This window comes from Oncorhynchus kisutch, linkage group LG17, assembly GCF_002021735.2.
Source record: "Oncorhynchus kisutch isolate 150728-3 linkage group LG17, Okis_V2, whole genome shotgun sequence".
In the NCBI taxonomy this organism is placed as follows: domain Eukaryota; kingdom Metazoa; phylum Chordata; class Actinopteri; order Salmoniformes; family Salmonidae; genus Oncorhynchus; species Oncorhynchus kisutch.
Window position 1 is genome coordinate 33955306 of NC_034190.2, and position 27691 is coordinate 33982996.

General features: G+C 44.9%; 1 protein-coding gene across 1 annotated transcript in view; it reads left to right on the forward strand.

The window, feature by feature from the left end:
* Positions 1-18716, forward strand: part of LOC109907539 (poliovirus receptor homolog) — an 82362-nt gene extending 63646 nt beyond the window's left edge. Inside the window, exons 7-10 of the mRNA XM_020505563.2 lie at positions 14444-14579; positions 14784-14841; positions 14977-15072; positions 15564-18716. Of these exons, the coding sequence (XP_020361152.1) occupies positions 14444-14579; positions 14784-14841; positions 14977-15072; positions 15564-15794 (521 nt within the window). The 3' untranslated portion in view covers positions 15795-18716. The remainder of the gene's footprint in view (positions 1-14443; positions 14580-14783; positions 14842-14976; positions 15073-15563) is intronic.
* The last annotated feature ends 8975 nt before the right edge of the window (positions 18717-27691 follow it).

The window sequence follows — 27691 nt, forward strand, 5'->3', positions numbered from 1 at the left end:
CAAATACAGATCTCAGAAAAACATTTTTTTATTTTTTTTATTTAACCTTTATTTAACCAGGTAGGCTAGTTGAGAACACCTTTATTTAACCAGGTAGGCTAGTTGAGAACACCTTTATTTAACCAGGTAGGCTAGTTGAGAACAAGTTCTCATTCACAACTGCGACCTGGCCAAGATAAAGCAAAGCAGTGTGACACGGACAACAACAGAGTTACACATGGAGTAAACAATAAACAAGCCAATAACACAGTAGAAAAAATAAAGTCTATATACAGTGTGTGCAAAAGGCATGAGGATTAATAAATAGGCCATAGGAGCGAATAATTACAATTTAGCAGATTAACACTGGAGTGATAAATGAGCAGATGATGATGTGCAAGTAGAGATACTTTTCTGCTCTTTTGCACACCAGTAAATAAAATAAAAACAGTATGAGAATGAGGTAGGTAGATTGGGTGGGCTATTTACAGATGGACTATGTACAGCTGCAGCGATCGGTTAGCTGCTCAGATAGTTGATGTTTAAAGTTGGTGAGGGAAATAAGAGTTGTAAGGCATTGAAGCTCGTTAGCACAGTGTCCAAGGTAGGGCCAGAAGTATACAGAATGGTGTCGTCTGCATAGAGGTGGATCAGGGAATCGCCCTCAGCAAGAGCGACATCATTGATATATACAGAGTATATAGAGTCGGTCCGAGAATTGAACCCTGTGGGTACCCCCATAGAGACTGCCAGAGGTCCGGACAACATGCGCTCCGATTTGACACTGAATTCTGTCTGCAAAGTAGTTTTTTGAACCAGGCGAGGCAGTTATTAGAAAAAACAAGGCTATTGAATCTGCCGATAAGAATACGGTGATTGACAGAGACGTATTCTTATCGGCAGATTGGCCAGTTCGATGAAGACTGCTGCACAGTACTGTCTTTTATCGCTGGCGGTTATGATATCGTTTAGTACCTTGAGTGTGGCTGAGGTTCAACCGTGACCGGCTCGGAAGCCGGATTGCACAGTGGAGAAGGTACGGTGGGGTTCGAAATGATCAGTGATCTGTTTATTAACTTGGCTTTCGAAGACTTTAGATAGGCAGGGCAGGATGGATATAGGTCTGTAACAGTTTTGGTCTAGGGTGTCACCCCCTTTGAAGAGGGGGATGACCGCAGCAGCTTTCCAATCTTTAGGAATCTCGGACGATACGAAAGAGAGGAGAACAGGCTGGTAATAGGGGTCTCAACAATGGCGGCGGATAGTTTTAGAAAGAGAGGGTCCAGATTGTCTAGCCCAGCTGATTTGTACGGGTCTAGATTTTGCAGCTCTTTCAGAACATCTGCTGTCTGGATTTGGGTGAAGGAGAAGCTGGGGAGGCTTGGGCGAGTAGCTGCGGGGGAGGCGGAGCTGTTGGCCGGGGTTGGAGTAGCCAGGAGGAACGCATGGCCAGCCGTTGAGAAATGCTTATTGAAATGTTCGATTATCATGGATTTATCAGTGGTGACCGTGTTACCTAGCCTCAGTGCAGTGGGCAGCTGGGAGGAGGTGCTCTTGTTTTCCATGGACTTTACAGTGTCGCAGAACTTTTTGGAGTTAGAGCTACAGGATGTTAATTTCTGCTTGAAAAAGCTGGCTTTTGCTTTCCTGACTGACTGCGTGTATTGGTTCCTGACTTCCGTGTACAGTTGCATATCATGGGGACTATTCGATGCTATTGCAGTCCGCCACAGGATGTTTTTGTGCTGGTCAAGGGCAGTCAGTTCTGGAGTGAACCAAGGGCTATATCTGTTCTTAGTTCTGCATTTTTTTGAACGGAGCATGCTTATCCAAGATGATGAGGAAATTACTTTTCAAGAATGACCAGGCATCCTCAACTGACGGAATGAGGTCAATATCCTTCCAGGATACCTGGGCCATGTCGATTAGAAAGTCCTGCTCGCAGAAGTGTTTTAGGGAGCGTTTGACAGTGATGACCGCGGATACAGGCAATGAGGCAGTGATCGCTGAGATCCTGATTGAAAACAGCAGAGGTGTATTTGGAGGGCAAGTTGGTCAGGATAATGTCTGAGGGTGCCCATGTTTACGGATTTAGGGTTGTACCTGGTGGGTTCCTTGATGATTTGTGTGAGATTGAGGGCATCTAGCTTAGATTGTATGACTGCCGGGGTGTTAAGCATATCCCAGTTTAGGTCACCTAACAGAACGAACTCTGAAGCTAGATGGGGGGCGATCAATTCACAAATGGTGTCCAGGGCACAGCTGGGAGCGGAGGGGGGTCGATAGCAGGCGGCAACAGTGAGAGACTTATTTCTGGAGAGGTTCATTTTTAAAATTTGAAATTCAAACTGTTTGGGTATAGACCTGGAAAGTATGACAGAACATTGACAGAACATTGCAGGCTATCTCTGCAGTAGATTGCAACTCTTCTCCCTTTATCAGTTGTATCTTGACGGAAAATGTTGTAGCTGGGTATGGAAATCTCAGAATTGTTGGTGGCCTTCCTAAGCCAGGATTCAGACATGGCAAGGACATCAGGGTTGGCGGAGCGAGTAAAACAAACTTAGGGGGAGGCTTCTGATGTTGACATGAATGAAACCAAGGTTTTTTCAATCACAGAAGTCAACAAATGAGGGTGCCTGGGGACACGCAGGGTGTTTGAATACCTATTTGAAAACACAATAAATATTTATTTGATGGCAGACAGATATTTTATGAAGAACCAAAAACTCCAACAGTTAGTTTAATTAGTCTAAATATATCAACAATAGCACTCGGTTTGGAGGGCTCTCAGATATGAATCTTAATATAGCCTATAGCAGTGGTCACCAACCTTTTCTGAGGCAAGAGTCCAAAAGCAAGCCGAGATTGACCGCTCAGGTATTTTTTTAATGACTTTTTAAAAAACATATACCTACTGTGTGCAACATTAACCGATTAAAAACAGTTCTGTAGCAGTTTGCTCTTGGTCCAATAAATGATCACTGCTTATTGGCTATGCTTGAAGTGCACTGCCAATGTTGTTGCTCTCAGACCATTTTGAAATTGTAGGTATATGATCACACTGGTAATAGATCATTTGTTGTATTACTTGTGAGGCACAGCTGAGGGAGCATAATAATTCGTTTTTATTTTTTATTTTACTGGACTGATGGCCTGCAACTGATGGTCAGTCTGAAGGGTGGGAGGGAGCAGCTGTGAGGCTGCCTCACCCGTCCCTCCTCTCTCCCTCCCTTCTGCTGAGGAAAGGGGACAGTCTTCCAGCTGATGGCGAAACTCAAGTCGCACTGCGTTATTTCTGCCTCATGAACCAATTCATGTTGTTACTCCTATGACCAGAGAAAGTGAAATATTCCTTGATATTAAAAAAAAGACAAGTCGCTAATAATAACAACGTAAGCTTATCGGAACACATTGATATACTCATTAATTGCAGCTGCTTGGCTTGTAAAAGTGTTGAACAGTGCTGAATAACAACAACCATTAATTAATAATTTTTTAAACCAGCAGCTCTTTGCTGTATTAATTTAGTCTCTCTAGTCATGGTTTTAAAAACCAGCAGCTCTTTGCTGTATTAATTTAGTCTCTCTAGTCATGGTTTTAAAAACCAGCAGCTCTTTGCTGTATTAATTTAGTCTCTCTAGTCATGGTTTTAAAAACCAGCAGCTCTTTGCTGTATTAATCTAGTCTCTCTAGTCATGGTTTTAAAAACGGTGAAATCGCAAAGTAGCAACTTTGCTGTGCGCTCTAGGCTTCTTTTTGCAGCCTACGGCTCGAGGAAACTGCAGATACGGTGGTCTGAGCTCTCTGATTGGCCAGCGGTAGGCCTATATAGGTGCGTTTTGATTTGCTCTCTGGGCCTGCCTGGTAGGCGCAGTTCTATCTTCAGACACATGAAATGGTTAAAAATGGGAACACTTTTGCTTTCCTGGCACGAGGGCTACTGAATCAAGTGCACCGCCAACAAACAAAAAAAGAAACAAAGGCTTTAATGTTTGTTTTTTTACAGAAATGTTTGGTGATGGACAACAACTGGCTTATAGCCTATAAGTAAATGCATTGAATCACCTCAACATTAGAGTAGACCACATTTGCAGCTTCAAATTTACTAACTAATATATTTTCATAATGAGTGCGACATAAGGTAATACAGTAACATTTGATATCAAGCTCTAATAGGGTTGCCAACTTTCCTCACTACCAAATAAGGGACAAAAGGTGGTGTGCCAGTGCACAGTGCCACGGCGGTATGGTGTTGTGTGAATTAATATACACTGTATATCATATTCTTAGTCAATTGGAAAGGCAAAACCTTTTTATATTCCATTTACTCTATAGCTTTACTAAAACTGTATCATTATGTAAACTTATCTGAATAATATTCAAAAAATGTTGCTGCTCTTGACTGATTCAAGCAGTCCTTTCTCCTTTTGCATAGCCAGAGAGAAGTCCTCACATGACAAGTCACAGTCCACAGATATTTGAAGCACTGCTACATCTGAGTCTGACCATTTAAATGGTCATCCGAGAGAAAATCCTCTCCACAAAAGGCATTTGAGCCTGGCACACTGAGGACAAATGAGACAACCCTGAACATGTTGATCAAGTTGGCTTTCCCTAGGTTTTGGAAAACTGCCACCCACTTCTCACTGGTGGATTTTGTGGTATCAAATCAAAGTTTATTTGTCATGTGCGCCGAATACACCAAGTGTAGACCTTACAGTGAAATGCTTACTTACAGGCTCCAACCAATAGTGTGGGAAAAAAAGGTATGTGTGTGTGTGTGTGTGTGTGTGTGTAGGTGAGTTAAGAAATTAAACAACAGTAAAAAGACATTTGAAAATAACAGTAGCAAGGCTATATACAGACACCGGTTAGTCAGGCTTATTGAAGTAGTATGTACATGTCGGTATGGTTAAAGTGACTATGCATATATGATGAACAGAGAGTAGCAGTAGCGTAAAAAAGAGGGGTTGGCGGGTGGTGGGACACAATGCAGATAGCCCGGTTAGCCAATGTGCGGGAGCACTGGTTGGTCGGGCCAATTGAGGTAGTATGTACCTGAATGTATAGTTTCAAGTGACTATGCACATATGATAAACAGAGAGTAGCAGCAGCATAAAAGAGTGGTTGGGGGGGCACACAATGCAAATAGTCCAGGTAACCATTTGGTTATCTGTTCAGGAGTCTCATCGCATGGGGGCAAAAACTGTTGAGGAGCCTTTTTGTCCTAGACTTGGCACTCCGGTACCGCTTGCCATGCGGTAGTAGAGAGAACAGTCTATGACTGGGGTGGCTGGGGTCTTTGACCATTTTTAGGGCCTTCCTCTGACACCGCCTGGTGTAGAGGTCCTGGATGGCAGGCAGCTTTGCCCCAGTGATGTACTGGGCCGTACGCACTACCCTCTGAAGTGCCTTGCGGTCGGAGGCCAAGCAATTGCCGTACCAGGCAGTGATGCAACCGGTCAGGATGCTCTCAATGGTGCAGCTGTAGAACCTTTTGAGGATCTCAGGACCCATGCCAAATATTTTTAGTTTCCCGAGGGGGAATAGGCTTTGTCGTGCCCTCTTCACGACTGTCTTGGTGTGTTTGGACCATTCTAGTTTGTTGTTGATGTGGACACCAAGGAACTTGAAGCTCTCAACCTGCTCCACTACAGCCCCTTCGATGAGAATGGGGGCGTGCTCTGTGCTCCTTTTCCTGTAGTCCACAATCATCTCCTTAGTTTTGGTTTTGGGATAGGTTGTTATTCTGGCACCACCCGGCCAGGTCTCTGACCTCCTCCCTATATGCTGTCTCGTCGTTGTCGGTGATCAGGCCAACCACTGTTGTGGCATCTGCAAACTTAATGACGGTGTTGGAGTCGTGGCTGGCAATGCAGTCGTGGGTGAACAGGGACTACAGGAGGGGACTGAGCATGCGCCCCTGGGGAGCTACAGTGTTCAAGATCAGCATGGCAGATGTGTTGCTACCTGGGACAGCTATAGTTTTAACTATGCTTCGTACGTAATCATTTTTTATGGGGGGCAAATAGCTACTTTCAAGGTGACTAGAACTATTTACATACAGATCCCCAAAAATTCATATTTTTGTAAAACTATTTGTTTTGTGTGCCCATGATTTCATGTGGCCTGAAAGTGTTTGACACGAGTCGTGTTTGCGGGATACTCCTGGTCTTGGGTGATATCGAGAGCAGCCACCAAGTATCTGTCAGGGCCCATAGACATCCATGCGTTCCTTCCACTAGTGTGACAATCTCCGAGTAGAGTTCGTCAAACGGCTTCCATTTTACCACACCAGTGTTTGTTTGCTTCATCTGGGGGCTCGTTTTCCTTCACACCAGCCTAGTCACCACAGTAATTGGGCCCAATCATTAGTAACCATTAGCATCAAGCACTGCTCATAAACCAAGTGTCTCTGATTAATAAGAGCTGTGACCTTTGACTCCAAGACTCAATTCGTAATCCCTCTGATTACGAAGAATGTACTACATACACTAGTAGGCGTTTTAAATGGCACAATATACCAACGGTTCAACGCTCCCCGGAGAAGGTTTTGATGGAACATTCTTTGAATGTTGTGGACATTTTGTGTCTGAATCGATTTAGTTTGCATCTCTCTGATCCGTGTGGCCAGCAGCTGTTAGTCAGTCTGTAGATGTGTTATAAAACACAGTCGCGTTGTTCCCGAGCTAGTGATTTTAGAATCCTCATCTTAATGCGGTTTGATCAGGGCTAATGAGCCGCTACTGTTTACTCTCTGAGGCACTCAGTGTCTTTACCGAGTCTTCCTACTCCGCTGCTTAGTTTTCAGCCCAACATAATGCCTGCTGCGGAACCCACTTAAAGATGTTAATGCGTCTGGCTCCCGCCTGGGCTTGTGTACCTGTATATTATGCGCGTGTGTTGTGATTAGTATGTCGATATAGAGAGGTTTGTGTGTTTTTTTGTCTCGATCGGCAGATGTTCTATCTGTTTGCGTTTTGTTAGAATGAGTCCCGGCGTTGGGTGTCTTTCTCTGGGGACGTGATTAAAAGGGTTTTTGTTGAGTGCGCGTGTGTGTGTTGTACCTTACCGTGACATCTGCGCTCTGTCATTCATTAACACTGCTCCTGAACATCAGTGTTCAGTTTTTTTTTTTTTTATATAAAAAGCCCCCAGCAACCAGAGGTTAGATGATCTATATAAAGACACAAGAGAAAATGGAGTTTTTTCTATCAGTTAAGGCCTTTAAATATGGATTCAGATTTCATTAGTATGCAGCGGTTGTCATAGGTGGATAATTACCACAAAGAGAAAAAATGCTATCTGCAATTAAACCGATTTCAGAAGCACTTATTCCACACAAGAGAATAGGTGTGGCTTTCACAGAATGTATTGATGTAATGAAAGCAAAATGCTCTATCAAAACACTTGGATGGAATTAATTGGGTGAGTTCCTTCTATTCAGTAGTACCTTCCAAACCATAAGCCGTGGAGTATATATTTTTTTTGATGCTGTAAACCGCCATACAGATTGCTGTGTGCTTGCTGGTAATCAGCAATAGCCTAGTAGTTAATACAGTCTTTGTCGCAAATGTGGGGTACCATTTTAATATAAAAGGTATATATTGTTTAGAATGCATTGGCATTTAGAGTTCTATATACATTTGATGCACAATATTCTGTAATTCAATGATGACTCACTTCCTCTGTATATAAAACAGCCGGTGTTGCCATGGGAATGGCTTTGTTGTACATTCCCTTAGTCATATATCGATATGTACAGATCATGGCTGTTTCTCCGTTTTTTCCTATGACTGTTGGTCTTTTCCCAGCTGCACGACAACAGCTTCTCACTGCTGTCATAACAACAGAGTTGATGTTCACCCCTAGGTTCAACCCTTTCATTGAGTCCAATTATAGGAAATCACAGGTAGAAAAGAATGCAGTTCATTCCAATGTGAAATTCAGAGTTTTTTTCTTCTTTTTCTCCAGTCTCCTAGCGATTCATTTTTTAGATGGTTTCGCAGAAGTCATGAATATATAATTATTTACATTTTTTCCTTTTCCTTTTCTCTGGTTTTTCTTTCCCCTGTTCCTTCCGCTCATCTTTCTCGATCTCTCCTCCTCTACCTCTCTCTGTCCATTAAACACACTCCAACTGTGGCCTCGCAGGGCCTGCCCTTTAGTTCCGCCATGGCTAGCCATCCCAGAGACCTTTACCGTCGTTAGCGTAGCAAAATCTCACGGCTCACTACACTATTAGTCTGTTAACCACCATCTCAAACCAATGCACTCAAGGTAGCTCATCTCTCTCTCTCTCTCAAACCATTTCAACCTCTCTTTCGCGCTCTCTTTCTGGTCTTTCTCTCTCTCTCTCATTCCTACTCTCCCCTCCTAACCATAGTCCGGGAAACGCAAATTAGATGCTGAAAGACACAGAAATGGGGTTTAAGTGCGCTCCGGGCTTCTCCCTTGATCTGTCCGTTTTCTGAAACACTCCATTGTGGTAAAACAAGAGCAGTTTTACAGGAGCGGAACAGAGAGGTGTGAGGTGATGGATGAGTGTGTAGGGGAGAGGGAGGGAGGGAGTGGAGGATGATGAAACGTCTGGTTCTCGACAGGCATACCAGGCAGGCTAAGACAAATCAGCTGTTAGTCCTGCAGGGATTGTGTGTGTGTGTGTGTGTTCACAGTATGTGAGGGGAATTATAGTGAGTGGCGGTGTTTCTGTTGAGAGGTTACAAAGTTCAATGCTAGCATCTCCAGCTGCAACAAATCACTCGCAGATAAACAAGTTGTGATGTTGTTTTGCGGGAAGAACGAGGTGGCCATTTTGTATGACCGTTAGTGAAAGTACCTGCATACCTGGGGTGTCAAAACACGACGTAGAATCCACGGCATGCAGTCAAAACAATTCCTAAGAGACGACCTCTCTCTAAAAAGATAAAGTGAACGGAAAAAAGGCCTACACACTGACAGTGTGTATCAGGGTTTAAGCCTATTAAACCGTTTTAGCGCGGCATATGTTTCCTGTGCCGTTGCAACTGCCAATGTTTATATCAGAAACTGATATGGCATGTAGCAGCAGGAGGAGCGGACTTGGTGGAAGTATGTGTTTCTGCTGTCCTCGTCCGTGGGTCTGTCTGACTGTGTTTCTGCCGTGTTTCTGTGTCCCTTCTGTGTCTGTCTGTATGCGAGAGGAAGGTCACTCAGTGGGGCGGCGGGGGGGGAGGAAGGGTAAGAGGCCTGTCTACCCAGGGCTAGAGGGCCAGCAGTGGCTGGATGGGAGTGTGTGGGCCGTGATTCACTGTGGCACTGGATGGCAGGAAGCATACTGCTGCCTGCAGAGGAGGGAGGGAGGGAGGCATGGAGGTAGAGGAGATCAGTATCACAGTGAGGGGCGCATGCACACACACACAGAGAGAAGGACAGACAGAAGGATATAGCGACACAATCTGACAAAACAAACATGCAGTGTCACTGACTGACCTCAGCTTCATCTCCAGACAGTTAAAATGCACAGGGGCCAACAGGGGAGGGATCGCAGTAAATTAGCTTTGGCTCTGCTTGATGCTACTAGGCACAAGCAGCGGTGGCCACAAAGACATGCTAGTATAAGTGCCTGTTGGTCTGGAGACACCCAGCTCAGTAAACCTGCTTCATGCCCTTCTGAGCTACACACACACACACACTGCTCTCTTAACCTGACAAACCCTCGGTGGCCCCGCAAACACCCAGGCCTCATTACTTATGCTGAAGGTTGCCCGGTAAAAGGCGGCAGCCGCGCCCCCGAAGCCCAACCTTGGTCCACTTGACCCAGATAAGTGACAGTCGCTGGGTACGTGATCTGTTTTAAGGCAAAGATCAGGGGACGTGCGCCACGCTGGAGTCGAAATGAAGTGACTGTTGCTGTCTCGCGCCTATTTGACTCAGTTTGATCCCTGGGAATGGAATGGTTGGAGGCGTTTGCAATGACGATAAACTCATTTCAGTTTTATTTTTGTGAGAAACACATTTTTTCTGGTCCAGTCATGCTATTTGAGTAAGCGAACTCGGAGAGCGTTTTTAATCCACTAAGTGGAAGAACGATGGAGGGAAACCAAAACGCATGGGGAGAGTTGACCGGCACGGAAAAAGAGAGAATCTCTGGCAATTGATAGGGTTTAAAAGTGTAGCTATTAAGACTAAGAGGGACATAAAACGCTGAGACACTCAAAGCGCACAGATACACACGTACACATGCAGGGTTTGTTTGTGGGTGTGTGTGTGTGTGTGTGTGTGTGTGTGTGTGTGTGTGTGTGTGTTTCAGTCCACCTGGCCATGCTGCTGTTCCAGTTTCAACTGACCTGAGCCCTAGGACCATGCCCCAGGACTACCTGACATGATGACTCCTTGCTGTCCCCAGTCTACCTGGCCATGCTGCTGCTCCAGTTTCAACTTCCACCTGACTGTGCTGCTGCTCTAGTTTCAACTGTTCTGCCTTATTATTATTCGACCATGCTGGTCATTTATGAACATTGAACATCTTGACCATGTTCTGTTATAATCTCCACCCGGCACAGCCAGAAGAGGACTGGCCACCCCACATAGCCTGGTTCCTCTCTAGGTTTCTTCCTAGGTATTGGCCTTTCTAGGGAGTTTTTCCTAGCCACCGTGCTTCTCCACCTGCATTGCTTGCTGTTTGGGGTTTTAGGCTGGGTTTCTGTACAGCACTTTGAGATATCAGCTGATGTACGAAGGGCTATATAAATAAATTTGATTTGTGTGTGTGTGCCTTGCGTTGTATTGCTCACTGGTGAGCAATGGGGAAAGATAAGATGTAGGCTCATTGGACGCTAAACAGTCCAGGAGAGCAACACTCCTGCGAGCCTGTTCTCCAATCACAGACGGCCCCGCAAAGTAAGTGTGTGTGTGTAAGAAGGTGTGAGGGTTTGGGTTGGTGGAGCAGGCGGGAAGCCGAGAACACGCTAGGTCACTAAGGAGAGAGAAAGAGGGAGGGGTAAAGAAAAACACGTGGAGGGAGGCGGATGTCAGGGGTAATCCAGTTTTGGCCTCTAAGCACAAGGCAGTATTTGACTTCATGTTACGTTGAAATATTCTCTCTATCCCTCTCCCTCTCCATTCTTTATCCTTTCTTTCACTCCTTCGCTCCCCCTCTAGCTCCAGCACTTACTGTACAATACCTTTTTTGAAAAAGGAGAGGAAGAAATCTTTTTTTTTTTTGTGGTTCATTTTTGAACTATAAGGTAATTATGTAGAATTTGAACATTTTTCGGCCCAAAGGACTGTGTGTGTGTGTGTGTGTGTGTGTGTGTACTTCTGTGTCTAACCGAGTGTGTGACTAAAAGAGAACATTTCAGAGCTTGCTTGCCAGTGAAGGGAAAGTGAGCAATGGACTGTGAGAGAGAGAGAGAGAGATGGAGACAGACAGAGCGAGAGAGCTGTCCCAGTTGGGAGTTTTGCGGAGGAGTGTAGCAGCAGAATGCCAATGGCAATGAGAGCCAGGCCGACTGTGAGGGGTTGTTTCGCTAGTTGTTCCTCCCTGTCACTTAAACCGTATCCCAGAGAGACGCTGGACCTTTTACAGTCTGCCTCTATTGGCCCCACTTCAGAGCCTTCGCACCCCTGTCGCTCTCCCTCCTAGCACCATCCTTCCCTCCCATCTCTCTCTAGCCTCACACATCTTATGTATATGCAGTGCTTTTGAAAAGTATTCAGACCCCTTGACTTTTTCCACATTTTGTTACGTTACAGCCTTATTCTGAAATGGATTACATTACATTTTTTCCTCATCAATCTACACACAATACCCCATGATGACAAAACAAAAACAGGTTTTTAGAATTTTTTGAAAATGTGTTAGAAGAAAATGATCACATTTACATAAGTACTCAGACCCTTTACTCAGTACTTTGTTGAAGCATCTTTGGCAGCGATTACAACCTTGGGTATGACGCTACAAGCTTGGCACACCAGTATTTGGGGTGTTTCTCCCATTCCTCTCTTGCAGATCCTCTCAAACTCTGTCAGGGAACGTTGCTGCACAGCTATTTTCAGGTTTCTCCAGAGATTTTTGACCGGGTTCAAGTCCGGGCTCTGGCTAGGCCACTCAAGGATATTTAGAGACCTGTCCCGACGCCACTCCTGCTTTGTCTTGGCTGTATGTTTAGGGTCATTGTCTTGTTGTAAGGTGAGCCTTCGCCCCAGTCTCTGGAGCTCTGTCAGAGTGACCATCGGGTCACCTTCCTGACCATGGCCCTTCTCCCCCGATTGCTCAGTTTGCCCGGGTGGTCACTGTGTGGACCTTCAATGCTGCAGGCATTTTTTTGTACCCTTCCCCAGATCTGTGCCTCGACACAATCCTGTCTCGGAGCTGTACATACAATTCCTTCGACCTCATGGCTTGGTTTTTGCTCAGACATGCACTGTCAGGTGTGCCTTTCCAAATCATGTCCAATCAGTTGAATTTACCACAGGTGACTTCAATGAAGTTGTAGAAACATCTCAAGAATGATCAACGGAAACAGGATACACCTGAGCTCAATTTCAAGTCTCATAGCAAAAGGTCTGAATACTTATGTAAATAAGGTATTTCTGTTTTTATATTTAATACATTTGCAAATATTTATAAAAACCTGTTTTCGCTTTGTCATTATGGTTTATTGTGTGTAGATTGACAAGAAATAAATATTTAATCCATTTTAGAATAAGGCTGTAATGTAACAAAATGTGGGTTTGGGATAGTCTCATTCTTTCAATCTGGGCTGACAGAATGGTTTTACTCACTGAATGGTATTGGTAAGTGACTGAACTGGGAGAGATATGGGGTAGAATATGTTAGGATGACTGGGTAGGAGTGTGTATGTGTGTGGGGTGGGTCTTAGTGTGTGTTTGAGTGTGCTAAGGGGTTTGTCTATTCACATCACATCTGTTATGTGAGCTAATCAGTCTCCAATGACATCGTCTCCCTCTCCACTCCACCACGCCCCATTCTTGTATCCACCCTGACAAAATCTGATCCAAATCCTTTTTCTCTCTCCCTCCCTCTCTTCTTACCCCCACCCTGTCTTGGCCCTCATTCTCTGCCAAACCCGTGGGTATCGGGTGGGTGGGCACCCCCTATCGTTACCCCTCTTTTCCCAGCCAATACAATCGTCTGTTTCTTTTACCTCCTTCCCTCAGCCCTCCCGCCCTTCAAACAGGGTTATATTCATCAGGCATAAGAAAGCAGACTGAAACAGGGATGGATGTATCTGGACTTGACCAATAACAACAGCTTGTTTTTCTTTTTCAGTCAATAATTGTTTTAAGACCAGTTCATTTCCTCCATGTTAGACGGCTTGTTTTTGATGCAGTAACTAGCATGACTCATTATTTATTGAAGATACAGTTTTATTTTTATCTGAGAACATTAATGGTAAACGCTGCTAATGTAAACGCTGATATCAAGCACAGCACATCAGATCAGCAGCTAGGGTACCCACAGAGGGATGCCAATAGGTTGGGGAGGGGGAGGGGGGGGGTGCTTCTGTCTGTATAGATTTTTGTGTGTGTGTCTGCGGATCCAGCTTTGAGAGAGAGAGCGAGCAATTCAGGACGGAGCCCTGGCCACCGCCCCATATCTCCCTCCTTCCCTTCTCCATTTCATGTTTATGCGATAGCAAATGATTGACGCTGACCGGTCTCTTTTCAGCTGTGACTGGGGTTGCATGAGTGTGTGTCTCTGAACGTGTCCCCGGCGTAGATACAGCAGACTCCACTACACCTACACAGCTAACAGATGCGCGGGTCTGCACCGTTCCCAGTGGAATCACCCGTAGTCGGAATCTCTGATATGGACGCAAGCCGGAGTGAGAATCCACAAAGTAATTTATGCTCTCACTCACTCACTCAGCAGCGAGGTGCTAGCTTGGCAACAGCACACCACCATGTGGCTGAAAAGAGGAAGTCGACCGCCATTATCCTCCAATGTGATATTGAGGATAATAGTGGTCTAGTGGCAGTCTGTGGAAACTGCAAGCTGGTTAAAACCAACATAATGAGAGGCTTTTACATTTAATTTAGACGCCTCACTCAGCCTCAATGCCCTCTGGAAATCACAAACATAGGCATAATTGAGCAAGGAGGCTTAGGTCAACGCAGAACATCGGGGGATGATAAGATGTGTGGCAGGCATTTAAATGCCTAACGGCTCATTTCCTGGCGTGCGTTCGATGGTGAGAAATGTTCTGAATGTTGCAGAGAGAAATAGAATGAACAGTCATGTCTGTTCTGTGTGACGCGTTTTTATCAGAATGTTCTGTAACATCCTCCTGAACAGGCCCCTGTTCTTCAGTACAGCTGTTTTCATTTAACACTTCTGATTGGATTCTGATTTCTAACAGCTGATGTTCCCCCCAGCTCTTATCACAAGGAGTGATGACACGTATATTTGAATTGGACGAAGTCCTAAGTACCCCCGCGTCGTCTTCTCTTTCAGAGCAGCGAAAGAAAACAGCAGGGCCGTCGACGGCTGGCATTATCGGAGGCATCATTGGTGTGATCCTCTTGCTGGCGATCGTGGGCGCTGCCATCGTGCTGGTCCGCAAACGCAAGCAGAACGCAGAGAACGGAGAGTGAGTGTCCCCGCTCTCAGCAAATTGTCCTTTCAGGACACTCTTAGCGATTTCTCAGTCATACTACTTTTTCAATATGTACGATTTAGCAAATCCATATCTTTCCTTCAATCAATTAAGTTTTACTCACTCAATATCTGTTAGGTGTGGACAGTGAGTTGCGCTAACCTCTCCCCCTGCCCTCCTTTTCTCTCATCCAATCAGTGGTCCTCCCAAGCACAAGCCCCCTCCGCCTGTGAAGACCGGCAGCTCCACAGAGATGGTGAGTGGTCCATGTTCCCTGTCACTCCGGGCTCGTTATTATTGAAGGTCATAAACCACACGGAGTGCAGTTCGTAATGGGGCTAATGGCTATTGATTGGAGATGAGTGGCCCAGTTATCTGACTTTACCCACAGCTGAACAAGCATGTCACGGACCCAGTGACGAAGGAGTTGACGGAGACCCAGCCTTTAAGTAAGGTATACTACGAGACCAGCGGAGAGCCTGTCACGGTAAGAGGACATCCTCCAATCTCCATTCTCTGGGTTGTGATCTTTAGGTCACACCAGAAAACCCCCAAAAAATGAATGTTTCCTATCGTACTTTAGTCCAGGTAGTTGCTCCATGTTTCAGTCTGTTGTCTGCCATTGGGTGCCTTATGAACACAACCCGGACTGTCTCCATTTTCACACAGTGCTGTTTATAGTCGTTGATTTACTACCTGTACGACCTTTACCCTTCATGAGGTACAGCCGGCTGCTTTCTAGACTCTGGATTCGTCTCTATCGTCCGATTACTCACCCTTTTGTACTATATTATAACATTCTGCCTGCATGGTCCCTCAACATCTTGACTATTTTGTAAGCAAAAAAAGCTATTTGAACCTATTGTGAAACTATTGAACGGTGCATAGTCAAGGTGTGGATTTTGTCTACCATACCACAGTTGATGACATTTTCTCGAGAGTTGTTGCTGGTTCAACCGGGATCTGTTGCTGTTACAGGATCTGGATGCCTGCGACGATGACGACGAAAACGCCGCCGGCGGTGGGGCTGCTAATGGCGGCGGCCCTGCTGTCCTGGAGGACTCGATACGGTATGCCGATGTCGACGACACGCTAAATGACGGAGCCCTGCCGCCGTACTCCGGCGCGGGCGGTCAACACGTTGACGAGCCGCCGTCGACCACTGTGGCCCGCGGAGAAAGTTTTGTGTCGGCAGCCATGTATGTTTAGCAGATGACGTTTTAGCCTCCGTGACGACGACAACAACAACGTGCCTGTAGACCCAGGAAGGCTCTGGACCGATCCAGCCTCCCGATGTGATCAGAACCTAAATGCAGTGTTTACTACTCTTGTGATTCCGGAAAGGTAATATCACCAGAAACACAATTCAAAATATCACCAGAATTATCACTCGAAACTGTTTGTTTGAATGTTGCAGTGTTATACTTAAGCAATAAGGACCAGAGATGGTGTGGTATATGGCCAATATACCCCGGCTAAGGGCTGTTCTTCTGGGTACAGCCCTTAGCCGTGGTATATTGGCCATATACTACAAACCCCCGAGGTGCCTTAATGCTATTATAAACTGGTTACCAACGTAATTAGAACTGTGGTATACGGTCTGATATACCACAGCTTTCAGCCAATCCGCATTCAGGGCTCGAACCACCCAGTTTATAATGTACAGTAAGCATCCTCAGACCAAAATGCCGTTTTATGGCAGTATGAACAGAATGAGGTTGTCACTGCTTTATAACATTGCAACATGACAAAGTTTAAGAATCTGACTCATGTTTTGGGTTCAATCTAAATTGCAAGAGCTGGCAATACTACGTTGTTAGGGTAACGAAGTGTGACATCTTTGTTTCCAGCAAAGCACACAATGCAAACACAATTATCAATGAGCGTGCAATTCCCCCCCGCCCCGCCACACACACACACACGAAAGATAAACATTTAAGTCCAATTAAGTTCAAATAATAAGGATTGTATTTTCAGTGTCAAAATACCCAGCATATATTGGAAAATACTGCCATTAGTACCAATTTATGTAGATGAAGTGGCTATTATACGCTGTAATATATGCTGTTTATTTTACACGCAGTGAAATATGAATTGAAATCTTTTCTATTTTAGTCTTATTCTTTTATGTACCGAAACACAAATGTGCAAAACGTCCTTGATGAACAATTATGTGAGACCGTGTCAAGTTGGTCAAAGATGTCAAAGTGAACCAAATTATCAACGAACACTGTACATAATAATGCTGAATTAATATATTGTCGGTGAAATGTGTAAAATGTCAGAACAAAAAAACGAGTGTAGGTGTTTTCAGAACCTCTATGTATAGGGGTGTCAGTTTCCAAGTGAAATTGGAAGATAAAAAAGTATACATTTTACTTTAACGGGTATTGAGGTTGTCAGTCACAAGGCTTATGTTTTTAATCTAAAAATGCTGTGTGGATTTTAGCCCTTGTAACTCTGCATGGCATGATCGGTGGCTTGTTTCAATCAGTTGGCTCACTTTTTCCCCAAAGCTACTTAGACACACCAGGGCTTATACTTTTTGAATGTTGTCGATGTCTTTGCGTTCCTCCATTGTATCGTCTACTTCAAGCACAAACACATGGATGTGGAGCAGCGGGGTGATTTAGGCCGTATAGAAGGCACACAGCACGACTTGAGATAGCTTTTAGCTGATACTAAGTCAGTCAGCATATGACTATGTTCTGTCCACAGAGTGCTTACTGCAGGGCGCAATAAACAAAGAGTTGTATGTAACTCTTGCTGAGTAATGGGAACAAAAATCATTGGTTCTGGACGTTCCAAAGAGCTTGAGTCGCACAATTCCACAAGGGCATTGATCTGTCCGCGTCACCTCAGAGGCAAGCGAGGCTATACTCTCGCTAAGTACATTAGCATGTTGAATTAAATAAAACGACGCGAAGAAAAAGACAAAACGTGAACAAAAAGCACATGTAGCTTTGTAAGTAAATAAATAGATACTATGACACTAATGATTGCTGGACAGATGTAGAAAAAAATAGATATGGTATATAGACTGCTAGGTGGGCATACGGACACAGAGAAATAGAACACAGTAGTAACTGCCTACCTCACGGTTCTTTATTCAATCAGTCAGTGCTCCACTGCGCTATTGTCGTTTTTTTTTGATGTGACAATCACTTTGAAAACAACTTTCATTGGCTTTTGGTGGCACTTCGGGTCTCTATGGTGTTTCTTTTAAAGATAATGTCTGCATGCTGCATGGAACTATGGGTAGCTCAACTTCTTCTCTGTGCAAAAAGACTCGTGCCGCCATTTTTGAAAACGTATGGCTGCGGGCTCGCATAAAGTGGTGCAGTGTCAGACAATCACATCTGAATTTTATAGCCCTTACACAGGTCAGAGTTCAAAGGGAAATTAACTGTGCATTTTTTTTTTTTGCTTTCATAAACTGTGATTCCATCTTCTTTTTATTTTTTTTAAATGTATTGCTTCATGTTGCCTTCGGAAATATATTGTACTGTTTTGTGTTTTGCCTATAAAAAGAGCCTCAAAATTTAAAATGTGTTGATATATTGACCTTAGAAAACGACAATCATTGGGCCCCCTGGGTTTGTTATTATCAAAGACCAATGAGTCAGCATTCTGTTTAGTTCTGTTGTTTTATAGTCAAGGCATCTGATAACGATTTCTCGCTGCAGGCAAGAGTTGCAGTGTGTGTTTGCCAAGCGCTTTGCCTCCGTCCCGATAGGTTTAATGCCAAAAAATACAAACTGTGAATGTTAGCGATTAACGCTAATCTGAATCCGGTCTTCTTCCTTCCCGGCTTGTTTAATTATCTCACATTCATTGTCGCATTTTTTTTCATCACCAAGCCAGATGTGCCTTCGTTACTTAATTTTTTTAGCTTGTTCACTTACACATTTGTCTCTGTCTTAGAAAATAAATATGAGATTAAAAAAAGACGAGGTAACCTCTGATTGTGGAAAGCCAAACACTTGAGATCATTGTGATTTGTTTTTTAATAAACATGTTTTTAATTTTCCTTTGCCCCCCCCTTTTTTAAAGATTTCATTTGCTTTTTTGAAAACCTATTATGTGTTTTAAGGATCATTGTCTTGTCGAATAAAATGTAAACCAAAGGCCCTGAATGTCTCGCTGTATTCTGTTAAACTTCTATTGAGTCACAACGACCTCCAGGCCTTAAGTCCTTTAAGGCTCCTAAATGACCAACCAACATGTGTCACTGACAGCATCACATCCTGTGGCAGTACAATGTCCAGTGGTAGCTGACACTGATTGCCCTTCGTTGCCCCTGGACAAGTATGTGTCTGTTACCATTCTATAGCCAGCACCCAAGTGATATAGCCTGGCCTTAGAACTGTCACCATGCATTTGTTAACCTCTGTCTTTAATTACATTAATTAGTGTTATAGGGCTATAGGCCTCCTGGGGCCCCAGAGCACATTTCAAAGCGGCAGGTACTTTCACACTTTAACAAAACCCCAAAAACATAAAACATGGCAAATTACAGTATGCCTGAGATTTGTGTGTAAACATATCCTCCGGAGGCTCAAGCACAGACAAATCCAGGAGTATTATTTTAGCCGCAAAAAAAAATGTTAGGCACCACTAGACGTGCTGCTTGTGAAAAGTGTTGTCATTTTTTTTGAGCTACTGAGCCAGGCATCCGGATGTGTGTTGAAGCGTATATTAAACAGACTAGGGAGTGTTAAAGGTGCAGTCTGGGATTAGTTTTTTCCCCCCCAGCCAAATGGGCTGCCCGTCACTTCTTTTGGTATACAGATGAGGGATGAGGCTGGGGTCATGTAACCCCCCCTCCAATGAATCCTCAAATTCATAAACGGTGCTCTTTCTGCAAGGACTGACAGTCCATGACATCCACATGATAATTGTAAACGTACTTTAAAGTTGTGCATTGTTTTACAAAGACGCTGTTTATAATGGAACAAAATTATTAATTTAAATGATTAATGATGGCTGTAAATATCCCAGATTGCGGTTTTAAATGAGACGGGAACCAAAATTATGCTAATGCTACATCACTAACCCTTGTGTTGAAGATGAAGGAAGTGTCTGATAATAAAGCACTTTCAATTATGGTTAGAGTGCTTAGTGATGGAGATGAAATATATTCACCCAAGTACTACCAGTGGCTGTATCCGTAAGTAGGCCTCGGAGTCAAACAACACTTCTTCCCTTCTCTGATCCGTAGATCAACAGTTTGACAACATGGCTAGAGTTGCCAACACAGACCAGATTTATAACAGCAGATTATAACATGCTTTTTTTGTGTGTGTGTGTGTGGGGGGGGGGGGGGGGGTTAAGAAAATCACCAGGAATAGCTTTTTGCCTGCAGCTATTTCAGATCATAGTTGTGCCTGCTCTTCCTATTACCTCAATATCCACCTTCCATTAAACTACACACACTATAGATCAAATAATTAATTGATTTAGTCATTTGGGATTAAAACACTGACTGATATGAATGTGTGTCTGGTATGTTGAAGTGATATATGGTGGTAAGATTTTATTAATTTGATATTCTCTGTTTGCATGTCATTTCAGTGAAATCGCTCCTCTTTGTGACACTAAATAAAGTATTTGGTAGCATATTTGGGCATGACATTTAAAACATGCTAATCTGGATACATTGATTGGTTTTTGTTCTGAAAATGCAAAAATTAGCCATTGGTGGCAGTGGCTAAATCGCAGTGTGGATTGAGGTCTTTCCTTCTCAAACTCTCAAGGTAAGGAAACAAATATATACATATGTACTTTTCCTGCACTATCGCTTTAGTGAATCCAACTTTTTTTAAATTATGTATATATTTTTTTTATACAAACACTACCTAATGGTTAGAATCTAAAAATGATAATGTTTACATCTCGTCATATAATTACTTCGCCATCCAGTAATTCCAAATCAGAGGAGAAACGTTTTACCCAGACCGGCCACCAGAGGGAGCAGTGGGTTGCAGAGATCAACCATGATGTTGTGTGCATGTGAACAGGCGGGGTGTTGACTGGTAAGATAATGATGCTTTTCATACCTCATTCTGTTAATGGAAATGTCTGTAAGGAAACACCCGACGGTCATACACATGACAAGGCCATGTGCTGTTTTCAACTAGGTCCTCAACAGCACACTCGATTAACTATAGCACAATCAGCACACCTAGTAGGTATTTCTGTTATGATAGGGTTGTGTACATGTTTTGAGTGGGATGGAGAAGTTTTTATTTCAAAACTATTACAAACTCATTCTGGTGATTCGCAGCATACTGAGCTATGAGAGGTCCAGGGTTAAAATCCTATACTAGCCCCCAAATAGTGGTTTCTTGTAAGGAAACAAATGTTCTACATTGTGTTATTATTGTGGTATTGTACACTGTGTTCTGTGGGGAGTAGAGCTGAGAGTGGCCCACCATCTCACGGGATTAACTACTGGCATTAAATCAGTTGCCTTGAGATTTTCATATGGCTTTTTCAATGGGAATAAGGGGCTTCACTCTCCAGCTGCTTTTTCTTTCTCTACTCTACCCTTCTCTTCTCTACCCTTACCCCTCTAGAAGTAGCATTTGACCTTGTGGGGACTAACAAAATGTCCCCAGGTGGTCAAAAAAACACCAGAAAATTGCCAAAAACAGTAGATGTTAGATGTTAGAACTATTAGATGTTTAATGTTTCTTTTTGAAAAAAAATATTCAAATAGTGATAGTTTTGCCATATTAAAACGAGAGTTCGGTGATGGAGAAACTTGAAGAAATGTTGGGATCTCGTGGGTTAAAATCTTCCTAGGAGTGACACCGAGTTGACTGTGGGACATGTCAAGATGCCGTTATTCATATAAAAAAAATCTTATTTATTGAATTCTTCATGTAGTCTATTTTAAAAGGTACTCCATTTGTAACATGGTTTTAAAATACAATATTGGTGCATGATGTCTATTTCAAATATTAACGGGACGCAAAAGGCACTTATTTCGTGGAAAGACCCAGATGTACTAATTATGAGCAAATGAACACAACTGATTCTATATCAGTGCTAACTATCTGCTAAGCCCCTTGTCTCTCATCTGAGTCAGCCATCTTAACTGCCTACAACAATCCCAGAATTCTCTCTCTCTCTCTCTTAATTGAACCATGTCAGTCTCTCCCTCTCTCGCCCACCATTTCCTCTTTTCCACGAATTCCCTGGCTCCCGATGTGGCGCGGAAAAACAGTGATCACCATGGAAACAGCCCAGCAACAGGCTGGCCCCTAACACCCAATCGGAATGCTCGGTGGCTCTACCTCACCTCCAATGGGAGTGGTGGGCCTGACGTCAGCCGTGAATGTGAATGCTCAGAGGCGTGATCGTTCACTTCCTCGATCACTTCCTCGTTGGTACATCTAGCCGACTGAGCTGAGCCTTATTCAATGTTTCTCGCCTCAACATCGCTTGGAACATGTCGAATGACACTTGTCTGCTAAAGTGCTGCTCTTCATTGAATAAAGTCCCCTTCTGTGGTGACGATACCACAGTAGGAGAGAGAGAGGGGTGTTCGAGGAGAGACGCTAGATAGTTTTCCGAAGTCGTGCCCACAAACCCACTTGCGACCTATATGCAATCACTTCCTCTCTCATCTACATATCAGCTCTGCTGCTCATTGCTCATTGCTCTGCTGCTCATCTGCTGCTCATTGCTCATCCAGAATGATGTGCAGAAAGGTCATCTGGTACACACAGTTCCCTATTTCCCTCTGCTTCCATGTCATTCCATTTTCCAGCCTTAAGCAACACGTAAAGTCGTATCTAACATTTAGCCTACAGTAAAAGCATACAATTGTTGACAGACACCTCTTTGTCACCCCATTTCAAATGGATGTGAGGAGACTCTCTTGTTAGTAGCTGTGTGTGTGTGTGTGTTTGAATGTGTGTGGGTTTCTGATGTGATGCCTGCTGCCAGCAACTATGCCAAGCTTTGTATACCACCAGTGTGCTACTACTCCTGAATTCAGTGCTAGTAAAACCATGTCATGTGACATGCAAGACAGGATGTGGTTGCCAGGCAACCTCCATCCCTCGCCCCATCCCCTACAAAATAGATGTGTATTTATAGAAGCGATGGCAAGGGAGAGGGAATTACGTGTTGATGCTAAAATTAAACTTTTTTTTCCTGTTTTCTGAGTCACTCAGTTTGTTTCATTCACAGATTGACAGAGGAGAGTGAAACAGGAGAGGGGCAGAGGAGAGTGGAACAGGAGAGGGGCAGAGGAGAGTGGAACAGGAGAGGGGCAGAGGAGAGTGGAACAGGAGAGGGGCAGAGGAGGGTGGAACAGGAGAGGGGCAGAGGAGGGTGAAACAGGAGAGGGGCAGAGGAGGGTGAAACAGGAGAGGGGCAGAGGAGGGTGAAACAGGAGAGGGGCAGAGGAGGGTGAAACAGGAGAGGGGCAGAGGAGGGTGAAACAGGAGAGGGGCAGAGGAGGGTGAAACAGGAGAGGGGCAGAGGAGGGTGAAACAGGAGAGGGGCAGAGGAGGGTGAAACAGGAGAGGGGCAGAGGAGGGTGAAACAGGAGAGGGGCAGAGGAGGGTGAAACAGGAGAGGGGCAGAGGAGGGTGAAACAGGAGAGGGGCAGAGGAGGGTGAAACAGGAGAGGGGCAGAGGAGGGTGAAACAGGAGAGGGGCAGAGGAGGGTGAAACAGGAGAGGGGCAGAGGAGGGTGAAACAGGAGAGGGGCAGAGGAGGGTGAAACAGGAGAGGGGCAGAGGAGGGTGAAACAGGAGAGGGGCAGAGGAGGGTGAAACAGGAGAGGGGCAGAGGAGGGTGAAACAGGAGAGGGGCAGAGGAGGGTGAAACAGGAGAGGGGCAGAGGAGGGTGAAACAGGAGAGGGGCAGAGGAGGGTGAAACAGGAGAGGGGCAGAGGAGGGTGAAACAGGAGAGGGGCAGAGGAGGGTGAAACAGGAGAGGGGCAGAGGAGGGTGAAACAGGAGAGGGGCAGAGGAGGGTGAAACAGGAGAGGGGCAGAGGAGGGTGAAACAGGAGAGGGGCAGAGGAGGGTGAAACAGGATGAGGGGGCAGAGGGAGGGTGAACAGGAGAGGGGCAGAGTGAGGGTGAAACAGGGGGAGAGGGGGTGAACAAGGAGGGGGAGGGGGTGAAACAGGAGAGGGGCAGAGGAGGGTGGAAACAGGAAGAGGGCAGAGGAGGGTGAAACAGGAGAGGTGGCAGAGGAGGGTGAAACAGGAGAGGGGCAGGAGGAGGGTGAACCAGGAGAGGGGCAGAGGAGGGTGAAACAGGAGAGGGGCGGAGGAGGGGTGAAAACAGGGAGAGGGGCAGAGGAGGGTGAAAACTAGGAAGAGGGGGGGGGTGAAACCAGGGGAGGGGAAGGGGGTGAAACAGGAGAGGGGCAGAGGAAGGGTGAAACAGGAGAGGGGCAGAGGGAGGGTGAAACAGGAGAGGGGCAGAGGAGGGTTGAAACAGGGGAGAGGGGCAGAGGAGGGTGAAACCAGGAGAGGGTGCAGAGGAGGTGTGTGAAACAGGAGAGGGGCAGAGGAGGGTGAAACAGGAGAGGGGCAGAGGAGGGTGAAACAGGAGAGGGGCAGAGGAGAGTGAAACAGGAGAGGGGCAGAGGAGAGTGAAACAGGAGAGGGGCAGAGGAGAGTGAAACAGGAGAGGGGCAGAGGAGAGTGAAACAGGAGAGGGGCAGAGGGGAGTGAAACAGGAGAGGGGCAGAGGGGAGTGAAACAGGAGAGGGGCAGAGGGGAGTGAAACAGGAGAGGGGCAGAGGGGAGTGAAACAGGAGAGGGGCAGAGGGGAGTGAAACAGGAGAGGGGCAGAGGGGAGTGAAACAGGAGAGGGGCAGAGGGGAGTGAAACAGGAGAGGGGCAGAGGGGAGTGAAACAGGAGAGGGGCAGAGGAGAGGAATGAAAGAGCGATCAGGACAGAAATCTGATCATAACGAACAATGTGTGAACATAACATTACCACATATTTCGCAAAGCAGCAGTACAGTACTAACTCCATTATTCTAAATCATTCTAAAAAAGCATGGCAGAGGAGTTTTCCCTTTAAAGGTCCTGTCATATACCATGATTTGTGCCAGGTCTACTGCTTCCTGAACTCTAATATGAATTATGTGAGGGGGGAACCATTTTCTCTTTCCAATTAGGTATTTTCTGGACAATATTTCTATCCATTTAGAGGACCCCTGTAGGCTCTAGATCACCCCCAAAGGCCAAAGTTCAGTATTGCCTCTAAGGCGGTTTCCCAAAGGATGGGTAGTGGACAGTTATTTCTGGATCATGGCAGGAGATTGTTTGTCTCGAGATATTGGCTTTGTTGGCCTGGTGGGTGGCAGGAATATCCCAGAACCTTTTGATTAGTCAGAACACAAAGTATTTTGGGTACCACAGTGTGACTAATATCACCGCAATATAAATGGACAGGGTCATCATCGTGGATGGAATGACAAACTCGCAACAGAGGAAGTCAAACCCTGTGTGTGGAAGTACTTGGGGGGGGGGGGGGAGAAACATTTACAGGGATGGCACATAAATGAGAGAGAGAGATGCTCAAGAAAGACACTCAAGTCTGAAAGATCGCAGACTCATATGGTAGACACAGTACAGTCTCTCATAAACCAGTTACACCCCATAGTAGGGAGACCTACTTCACACAGGAGACTGACAGACCAGACGGACAGACATCCATCCAGACCAGACCCTTACACAAGAGGTATTGTTTTCCCAAGTACAGACAGTGTTCTTTCCCTATTAGCTCAGGGAGCCATGGCTCATCTCAAGGTTTCGCCCAACAACACGCTGCTGCTCGCTCCAATGGAGCGTCACGTTGACGGATGGGTATGTCTTCACGAAATGCATCCCTGAGCGCAAAAAAAATAAAAAATGGAATAGGAGAGACAGGAGAGTGTGATTTTGATGTCCTTGTGAAAATACCAAGTTTTTTTTTTTGTGTTGCAAAAAATCTGAAGAGTGCTTTGGTATTTAAAAATCGAGGTTCTAGTACATGATTTGATTTATTGAATTATTTGTTATTTCCGTGTCTTAAATTTTTCAGATACCCAGCACGTATGGGTTTTTAAGACACTGGATATTCAAAACGTACATACGATTTTCAGTGTAGTACAGTGTAGCTCCACCTCTATTTTGCAGTCAGCCGTCCACTATCTCCCGCTGTCTCTATCACTGCCATTGTGCAACTCTGTCATGGAATCAGACGAGGCTTTACAAAGAGCGGAAGACAGGTGGGGAGGAGAGGAGGGGAAATGAAGAGAGTAAAGCCCTTTGAATTGCATTGAGAGAGGCAGGGAGAAACCCTAGCCTATCAAACTTCCCAGCTGCATCCCATGTGACCTTTCCTATCTACATTTCCCTTTCTCCTTCTCTCTCTCTCTCCTCTCTCTCTCCTTCTCTACCTCTCTACCTCTCTCTACCTCTCTCTACCTCTCTACCTCTCTCTCTACCTCTCTACCTCTCTCTCTACCTCTCTCTCTCGTCAAGACCCTTTGACTTTTTCCACATTTTAGTACGTTACAGCCTTATTCTAAAAGTGATTAAATAAAACAATATCATAACCAATCTACACACAATATACCATAATGACAAAGCACATTTATGAAAATAAATAAATAAATGCTTTATTTACATCAGTAGTCAGACCCTTTGCTATGAGACCTGAAAATGAGCTCAGGTGCTTCCTGTTTCCATTGATCATCATTGAGATGTTTCTACAACTTGATTGGACTCCACCTGTGGTAAATGCAATTGATTGGACATTATTTGGAAAGGCACACACCTGTCTATATAAGGTTGACAGTCCATGTCAGAGCAAAAACCAAGCCATGAGGTCGAAGGTATTGTCCGTAGCACTCCGAGACAGTATTATGTTGAGGCACAGATCTGGGGAAGGGTACCAAAAAATGTCTGCGGCATTGTATGTCCGCAAGAACACAGTGGCCTCCATCATTCTTAAATGGAAGAAGTTTGGAACCACCAAGACTCTTCCTAAAGCTGCCCCCCCTGGCTAAACTGAGCAATCAGGGGAGAAGGGCCTTGGTCAGGGAGTTGACCAAGAACCCGATGGTCACTCTGACAGAGCTCCAGAGTTCCTCTGTGGAGATGGGAGAACCTTCCAGAAGGACAACCATCTTTACAGCTCTCCACAAATCAGGCCTTTATGGTAGAGTGACCAGAACGAAACCACTCCTCAGTAAAAGGCACATGACAACCAGCTTGGAGTTCGCCAAAAGGCACCTAAAGACTCTCAGACCATGAGAAACAATGGTTCTGGTTCTGATGAAACCAAGATTGAACTCTTTGGCCTGAATGCCAAGCATCACGTCTGTAAGAAACCTGGCACCATCCCTACAGTGAAGTATGGTGGTGGCAGCATCATACTGTGGGGATGCTTTTCAGCGGTAGGGACTGGGAGACTAGTTAGGATTAAGGGAAAGAAGAACGGAGCAAAGTACATAGAGATCCTTGATGAAAACCTGCTTCAGAGCGCTCAGGACTTCAGACTGAGGCGAAGGTTCACCTTCCAACAGGACAACAACCCTAAGCACACAGCCAAGACAAGGCAGGAGTGGCTTCGGGACAAGTCTTTGAATGTTCTTGAGTGGCCCGGACTTGAACCTGATCAAACATCTCTGGAGAGACCTGAAAATAGCTGTGCAACAACGCTCCCCATCTAACCTGACAGAGCTTGAGAGGATCTGCAGAGAATAATGGGAGAAACTCTCCAAATACGGGTGTGCCAAGCTTGTAGCGTCATACCCAAAAGAAGACTTGAGGCTGTAATCACTGCCAAAGGTGCTTCAACAAAGTACTGAGTAAATGGTCTGAATACTTATGTAAATGAGATTTTTCAGATCTTTATTTTTAATACATTTGCAAAAATGTATAAAAACCTGTTTGGTTTTGTCATTAAGGGATATTGTATGTAGATTGATGAGGGGAAAAAACGATTTAATCAATTTTAGAATAAGGATGTAACGTAACAAAATGTGGAAAAAGTCCAGGGGTCTGAATATTTTACAAATGCATTGTAGATGGGGGAAACTGTTGAAAACATGCCTGACTTCTTCTATCTTGGAAG